The 9218-nt window shown below is 31.0% G+C and overlaps 1 protein-coding gene across 1 annotated transcript; it reads right to left on the minus strand.

Moving 5' to 3' along the window:
• Positions 1–900: 900 nt before the first annotated feature.
• Positions 901–8546, minus strand: LOC140431743 (uncharacterized). Its single transcript, XM_072519624.1, has 2 exons — positions 8391–8546; positions 901–1519 (listed from the first exon to the last, which is right to left on the minus strand). Exons 1-2 carry the CDS (start codon positions 8469–8471, stop codon positions 974–976), a joined length of 627 nt encoding a protein of 208 aa, XP_072375725.1. The 5' UTR covers positions 8472–8546; the 3' UTR covers positions 901–973.
• Between the last annotated feature and the right edge of the window lie 672 nt (positions 8547–9218).

Raw genomic sequence — 9218 nt, forward strand, 5'->3', positions numbered from 1 at the left:
CTCTTCGCATTTCTCTTCCCACATTTCGTTTTTTCTTTTAGTGACTTCCTTCTTTGCTTCCCTGTTGAGTCTGCTGTAAGTTCTGCGGTCTTCTGAGTCTTTACCAATTACCAATAATAACGAAATAGAAACAAGCTTTTCGCGATAAACAATTTAAATTTTATAATATCTGTCAAGTGAAACTTCTTAAAATTTTTAAAGCTAAATATTTGTAAAATTGTTCTTATTTTAAGCGAAGTCAAAGTTTTTTGTGCATTTTTGTGCAAGTTTATAATACTTTTCATAAAATCAAGATTTAGAAGTTGTTTTTGCAATAATTAAGCAGCAAACTAACAAAAATAAATTTGCAAACCCTCATTTTAAAGGATTTTATATGCTTTTTCAGTAAAATTGTGTCACTTTTCCATATAATTTACCGGTCTTCAAATTTAGTATTTAAAATCAAATAGGGATTTTGCATTATTAATAGTGTTTACGTAAAAAATGATATTCAATCTTTTGCATATTTTCTTTATTAGATAATGTTATCACCAAATTTATTAAAAGCAATTGTTAGATACCTGTATCAACGAATGTCACGGAAAATCCTTAGTTCTCTGATCTCTCTGTTCAACAGAATCAAAACTATTAATCCACAATAATAATTAAGTCAGAAACAAAACATATAAGCTAAAAAGATGTCATATTGTGAAATTTATACAAGGTTATGATGTTCATTCTTGCATTAGATCTAAAACTGCTCTGTTTAGATATTTATATTATTTAACAAAAGTTTTTATAAAAAACTGGGACAAAGGTCGAAATATACGTCAAATGGTTGATAGAGAAATAAAGTACAATTGTGGAAGACAAATTAAATCATTATTTAACCTAAAGGTATATATAGAGTCAAACTCAAAATAGTTTAATTTTATTTATTTGTTCCAAAACGAACATAACTATTACATAGAACAAAAGATCCTAAAAACAACATCTATTTTCTCCAGTTAACATAATTATTACTAAAGGCATTTCTTAAGCGTCTGTTAGTGAGACTACCTCTTGCAACATCATTATCATCATTTGATGGAGGTATAAACGCTGGAACCTCATTACCAACATTTAAGTCATTTTGTTCAAAAGATGTTTGAGTGTCTGGAGGAGCCACCGTTGAGGGAAGGGAAGGAGGTAAGGTAGCTGGGATTTGTGGTACTGGTGGCATTGCATTTGGTCGAATTCCACCTGAGCTCGAAGGGGGAACCAAATTTGTTGGAGTTTGAGGAGAACCGCGAGGGAAGTTTGGAACTTGACCAGGAATCTGATTTGGGTAATATGATGGAGGAAAGTAGGTTCGAAATCCTGGGGATTGTGGAAAGCCTCTACCTGATGGAAAGTAAGATGGTTGAAATCCTCTAAATCCTGGGTTAAATCCTTGAGGGTTTAAAGGAAACGGTTGACCTCCGGGTATTGAATTAATAAATCCACATGCTCCTCTTGCCGCAGTTTGAACTTTGTTTCCTATTTCATTGATTTTTCTACTCTAAAACAATATTTAAATGTATTAATTATAATAAATAAAAATATTCTTATTATATATTTAACAATTATACAAGATTGAAATTAAAAAGAATCGATATTTAAAAAGCTCTAATAAAGCTCTGATATAATAAATATAAATCATGATAATCGAAAAAAGTACATGTACCAAACAATTGAAGGGCTTGGGGGAAAAAGATAACAAGCCACATAAATCTAAAAAATTAGATTTCCTCTAAAATATACCTGCAAGTGTGCAACGAAACTGCTGATCAATGATTTCAGCTATTGATAAAGAGATGGCGCCGCTATAAGCGAATTTCTTTCTTAACTCTTGCTTATTACCTTATTGCAAAAAATTAAACATCTTTTTTTTTTTCAGGACGAAAATGAGTCCAACGATCCCTCGTATTAGAAACAAGATATTTCTAGAGGTTATCTAAATTTTCCAGAAAATTCAACGCCCTCACGCTGGAGAAAAGTTTATTCTTAGAAAAGGGACTGGGAGAAAACAAGAAGAAATCTAGGCCATGGGTACAAAACATACCAAGAGACTGAAATGGAACCTAAAGCCATTGGAGAACCATGTAAATGCAAACACAAATGTAGAACAAGCCTGATGGGGAAAGAAGAAGAAATTTTTCATGCATTTTGGAATCTACTCGACAGCAACAAATTAACTACTTATTTGGTAGAATAAAATGCATTCCCAAAAAAATAAGTTACCCAAAAAAAATCAAACGACATCTTGTAGAAGTGTATCATTTAAATATTATATAAAGATTAATGCCACCGACAAAGAAGTATGCAAATCTGAATTTTTGGCAGTTTATGGTCTCAGCAGTTAAAAAAGCGGATATATAATATCTGTTGCCAAATAAAGAAAGGAAATCTACTCCAAAAACTGATAAGCGAGGAAAACATACGACAGAAAAAACAAAATATCTGAAGAGAGAATTCTGACCATCCATCGACATATTCATGCAATACCCAAATATTTCAGCCATTACAGCAGGCCAGATAACCCCAATCGCACTTACATAAATCACGATTTGTCCATAATATCTTTATATACAGATTATTATATTCCTTGGTGCAATGCCAAACATTATTACAGAAAATTATTACAGAAGAGTTTTTTGCTCGCAATATAATATAGGATTTAAACTGCCAAAAGCGGATACATGCCAAACATGCGATTCATACAATGTCTCGCTTGAATCAAATAAAGAAAATGCTGAACAATGTCAACAAATTAAGTTAAAGTTAGAGTTGCATCAAAGAAGGGCTGAAGCAATGCAACAGGACTTGATAAAAGAGTTTGCACATGCCAAATTAACAGATGAAAAGGAAGTAATTTCATTTGATTTACAACAGGCATTCCCAGTGCTGAATTTGACTGTAGGAAAAATCATTTTATTTGAGAAAGGCATGGATGTACAATTTGGGCATCCATAACTGCAACAGAGAGCAGGTGTACACGTTCACTTGGACCGAAAATGTGGCAAAGAGGGGTAGTGATGAAATGCCAGTGCACTACTGAAATATTTGGAAATGTTTCTAACAAATACTGACAATAAAGAGCTTATCATTTACACCGATAACTGTGGGGGTCAAAATAAAAACTGGGCTCTGATGTCAGTATATATGCAACTAGTCAGAGAAAAACAGTTTTTGGCTATTGAAAATCGTTTTCTTGTAAGTGGGCATACGCGCTTACCCTCAGATCGTGATTATGCCTTAAGAAGAAAAATAAATTTGCGGCACAAATCTATCATCCCAATCAATGGTGCGACGTTATAAGAAAAGCCAAAAAAACCAATTCATTTGAAGTTATCAAGATGCAACAAAAAGATTTTATTTCCTTTGACGAGCTGCAAAGGCAAACTAACAAAAAACAGACGACAGACGAAAAAGAACCTTTACGTTTTAGTCAAGTTAGATGTTTTAGATTTGAGGCTGATTAACTTAACACAATGCTTGTGAAACACTTTTTAAATGGTCAATATTCGTAAGCAAGAGTAAAAAATGGAAATCGAATAAAAAATCTAAGAGATCTTCCCCCAAAATATACCACATCTGTACCTTATAACGAAAATAAGCTAAAAAATTTAAGGGAACTCATGCCTTATATTCTTTTAGTTTATCACGACTTTTACGTTGAGCTGGGCGTTCGACAACAGTCAACAGACCTCTTAGAAGATCCGAAAACGGAGAATTTTGACTTGGACGAGTAAAATAGAAACATCGTCTTAGATAAGAAAATCTTACAACAATGTTTTTGTAAAAAAGGAGTAAGCCACGTTGCTCAAGAAAAATATTTTTTCTCCTTTAGTTAAGAGTTCCGTTTGTTTTTTTTTAGTTTGTAAATTGCTTATATTCAGAATAAAGCTTCATTTAAAAAAATATTGTTGTGTTATAATAAAACTTCTGATTTAAGGATTTGATTGAAAGTTTCAAACTAGGTTTTCTCCATTTTCTACTTTTGTGGCTTGTTACCTTTTTCCCCAAGCCCTTCCATTAAAAAAAAATGTTTTTATAACATCAGATATTAAAACGAGTTTATGAAAACAATTGTAAACAATCTTTTAAAACTATTGAACCGGTAGACAAGTATACATATTTGAGTTGGTTTTTATAAAAAATATAATACGTGTATATTGAAATAATAGCTCCAATACATAAAATAAAAATGGAGATTATTGACAACGTTAATTTTTACATAGACAAGCCCAATGAGGAGGCAGCCTTTGTTTATATATACAGACAATTCCGAGCTCTAACATAAAAAAAAATATTATGCCCATATTCGTCCGTCTAAAGATCTGGTTGACTGGTAAGGATTGATTCCATCGTAAACCGATAATTTCAACGGAAATAAGGGCTCGTGCGACATTCGTAGCGAACTACGATTGCCTTGTAAAGTCACATTGTTTTCAGTCTTTCGACTCTCGGAACTCCAAGTAATATCGTTGCCATCTTTGACAGTACAAACGGCACGGCCTTAGCTTCGCACTACTAACCGCTCCAGTAAGTGCGTCAACCAAATGTCCGAACCTGCGGTTCCTCTCGTACTAAGCAGGATTACTATCGCAACGACAAGTCATCAGTAGGGTAAAACTAATCTATCTCACGACGGTCTAATCAGGAGAGCGGAAGATTATATCAGAAAAAGCTAGACGAACATCTACTAAAAAACTGATGTAAAGACGTAGAAATACAGTTAGAGGAAAGATAAGAGATAAAATATATGATAAACGGAGAAAATACAAGAAATTAATGAAAAAGAAAACAGTCCTACCTAAAATGGATACGTACGAAAATCCACGAAGATACTCAGGATTATATAAAAAAAAGGAACTCAGACAAAAAACTAATATTACATAGAAAAAGAACCACGTTCGACCAAGAGTGTAGTGAAATGTGTAGACATTTTTACAGTTTTAGTTTTAGGGGGATCCAATGTACAGAAGCCTGGAAATTCATAAACAGCATTGGAAGTGACAATCAAACATGGCTTTCAATAATAAAAAGAAAACGACGAAAAATACAGCATAAAGAGTTTCTGGAATAGAATCAAAATAAATATCACAGCCGAAAAAAAAATACAAAATATGGAAATACAAAGAAAACCCAAATTGACGAATAAAAGAATAGTTGTGCCAGTGAACCAGGCAATATCTCAGCAAAAATGATAACAAAGTTGACGAGGATGATAAAATACCTGTTTTACCATCCTCCTCAACAAATAATTAAGAAAAAATTGAACACAGGAAGAAGCCTCCACGTAAACTACATAGATCAAACAAAAGCATATGAAAGTGTACAGGTGGAAAAACTGTGGGAAGTAACGAAAATAACGCATATAAGCAATATATTATTAAGAGACCCCAAGGAAATGTAGAGACAATAATAAAAGTATTATTGAGAAACAAAGTAACAAAAGGATTTTACGCAACAGGGCCTTAAACAAGGTTGCTCCACAAATACATGTGAAATATAAACTAATAAACTGAATTAATTAATATTTAAATGGGAATAAGCCACAATTAAAGGTTAAAATACATTTATTGACGTTTCAATTTCCACTTCGGAAATCGTTGTGGAATTTCAACGATTTCCGAAGTGGAAATTGAAACGTCAATAAATGTATTTTAACCTTTAATTGTGGCTTATTCCCATTTAAATATCAATTAATTTAAAATGCCACAAGAAAATAGCTTCAGAACAATAATAAACTGAAAGGCGTAAAATGTCCTGATGTGGCGATTTAAATCAATAACAGAAATTAGAAATTTGCGTAACAAAAAGTTTAATGTTATCTAGTTGAACTATTTTTTAATTTGTAAATAAAATGTTTTGGTTATGACTTTAATTTAATATAAAACGTAAAATACTTGATGTAAAATGCTATTATTCTGTTATTTTCTCAAATCATATTATTAATTATCCTGCTGATATATATATTTTATTTAATATTTAGTTAACGATTAACTTTAATTAAAGGTACCCCATACCAAAATTCAGAAGTATTAATGTTTTTATCTATTTTTCCTTCGTTGCCCGGAATGCAGCTGATTTGTAAAATGCGATTATCTCGAAAACTGTTGAGTTTTAAAATTATTAACAAGTAGGTACACCTTTTTGTTTGTTAAAATAATGTATCTTTAATATTTTTTATCACAAATACCAATACCTTGAAAAACAAAAAAGTTAAGTGCAAATTTATGCCACATATATGTGGCGCCCAACATCAGCTACTTCAAAGTGTGTATCAAATTATAATTCCTAATATTCAAAAGTGTCCAGTTGTAAATTGTTATGCAGAAATGTTTACAAACATGAAAGTTATAGCAAAAAATAAAATTTTAAATTTCCACTTTTAACACCATGTATCTTTCTTAATATCAACATTTTATTAAAGCAATTTGGCTTAAATCGTAATATTTTAAAGTGTAGAATCTACTGTTTCTTTTTGTACAATTACTTAAGGACCACTCTGTATATAATATACATAATGAGATAATAAAGAAATGCATGTGGGTTACAGAAATTTAACAATAGTTGACATTTCAGAAGAAGCATTCGCTGAAGACGTTGTCATATTCGCAGAAAATGAGAAACAAATACAAAAAAATATAGAAATATGGAATGAAGTACAAAAAACTATGGAATTACAATTAATAAAATTCAAATAAAAGAGTAGAATGAAAACATAACCGAAGACAGGAAATGGTTATTAATGATAGAATTCAAAAAACGATGAATTTATACTATGCAATGAACAATAAATTCATAAATAAAACTGACATTACAAGAAAAATAAAAATTATTGTATTCGAGTCAATATAACAAGATCTGTATTATCCTTTGTAAAAATCCCAGTAAAAATGAAATATCTGAAACGAGTTCGAGGAGTTACCAAAAGATATAGACTACTGAACCCTGAAATAAGAGAAGATTTGCTAATAGAGTCAACGTTAGAATATATAGAAAGAAAGCAACTCAGTTGGTGGGATCGTCTTCAGAGAATTAAGAATACAAAACCGGTGAAAGAAATTTGGCAGGCAAAAACCCAAAAAAGGAAGAAGAACGGTAAATTAGGACAAACATGGGATAGAACATTGGAAAACATTATCGAAAAAAGGGAAATAACATGGACAGAGGCAAGAAAGCTGACCAGAAATAAGAAGGCATAAGTCAAATTTGGACATTTTGTAAATAAACAGTAGAATATAGTTAAGTTTACAAATAATTATGATATAAATATTAAATTGTATTTGTATATATATATACTTATAATATCTAATCGTTACCAATAATTTTGTTTTATTAATTTAGACAAGAAGAAAACAATTACGATTAGAAATTCTTATAACTTCCTAATATTTTAAAAGTATTAACAAAAACCAACTACAGCAAAATGATATAAATATAAATAATGTAAAAGAAAAACCTAAAATACGAGTTATAGGCATAAACAAGAATGAGAACAAATATAAGATTTGGCATTTACTTAATTTACCAACTCAAAATCACCAACCAGTAAAACGCCGAGAAGGAAGATGGAAAATGGTCATAGATTCCGAAGCTAATATAGGCAAAAAAACCTTACTTTAATATCTCGTCTAATAAAAATTCTTCATTACAGATAAAATTACAAAAATTCTATAAATTTTACAGTTTACAGCTTTTTAGATCATTAAATTACCAACGAGGGAACATTGGAATGGGAAAGAATAACTATAAAATATGCTAAAAGTCTGATGGAATAACAAAAATAATATATAAGACTAACTGTACAAATAGTTTGTTATAAAAAACAAATTGTATTGATTTATATTGCAAATAGAGTCAACATTATTTATTACAAAATTGGTAAAACTTACAAGTTTAGGAAATATTCTCATACATAAAGCAAAAGAAGATAAGGCGTTTACAAATTTACTATAAAAAATCAGTCGATCGAAAAATCGAAGTGTTTCATAATCATGAGTTTTAGTAAATAGAACCAAGAGAAAAAGCAATTTCAAGAAAGTAGTAAAAATAAAAAATACGATAACGTATGTATATAATCTTCCTGGAGACAAAAGATTCCCGTAGAGAATAGTTAAGCAGTCCTAAGATCAGATCAAGATAAATGTATACAAGAAGTAAAACATCCTATTTTTAAATGACAAATTTGATTCAAGAATATTTTAATACGGAAATACTACGTAAATTGTAAGACCGGTGCAAAGAAAATATAAATCTAAACTATATATTATGTAGCAAAAAATAATTTATACAATGTACCATACAAATATACTAGGTGAAAAATTAAAATTAAAACAACTGTAACAGACAAGAAGACCGATTTCGCTGAAATAACTTACCACTTCATCCCAATTCACCGCAGGTGCAGCACAGCAGTACCCCACAATGCCAAAGATCACCAGGAATTTAAGAAAAGCCATAGTCTTTAGTAAATTTTCTTGTAATGACTGGACAATTTTAACTTATTTCTGTATTTATATGGCTTGTATTTGATATAGTAGAAATATTTCAAAACATCACGGAAACCGGCGGTTTATTTGTTGGAAAACACAATCGTTGACTGGACCCATACTTCTCTTTGTTGCGCCGAAAAATTCCACCGTAATAATTATAAATTCATAACACATTCACCTTTCTTTTCGTCGCATTAGTGGTATTGTAGGTTTTGTTTCATTTTTGTATGAATTAACAGAATATGAGTAATTATATATATATATATATATATATATATATATATATATATATATATATATATATATATATATATATATATACATAATAACGGATTTATTACGGCTGTCGCCGCTTTTCGCCCCCAATTTCCATCTTTTTCTGTCATATGCAGTTGCCTCTTCTAAGTCTCTCGCCGCCATTGCTTCATCAATATCGTTGCGCCAACTTCTCCGTGGTCGTCCTCTCTTTCTTCTTTCAGGAGGAACCCATTCCAGTACTTTTCTAGGCCATCTGTACTCTAGCATTCTTTTAACATGTCCGAACCAGATTAATTGTTTTCTTTCTATGTCATCATTGATATTTCGCTCCATTTTCATTTCGTTTCTTATTTGTTCGTTTCTAACTCTCTCCAGTTTCGATCTACCGGAGCTTCGTCTCAGATAATCCATTTCTGTCGTCATAAGTTTGTTTCTATTAGCTTTGGTGACGTCTCA

The sequence above is a fragment of the Diabrotica undecimpunctata genome, unplaced genomic scaffold, assembly GCF_040954645.1.
Source record: "Diabrotica undecimpunctata isolate CICGRU unplaced genomic scaffold, icDiaUnde3 ctg00001854.1, whole genome shotgun sequence".
Taxonomy (NCBI): domain Eukaryota; kingdom Metazoa; phylum Arthropoda; class Insecta; order Coleoptera; family Chrysomelidae; genus Diabrotica; species Diabrotica undecimpunctata.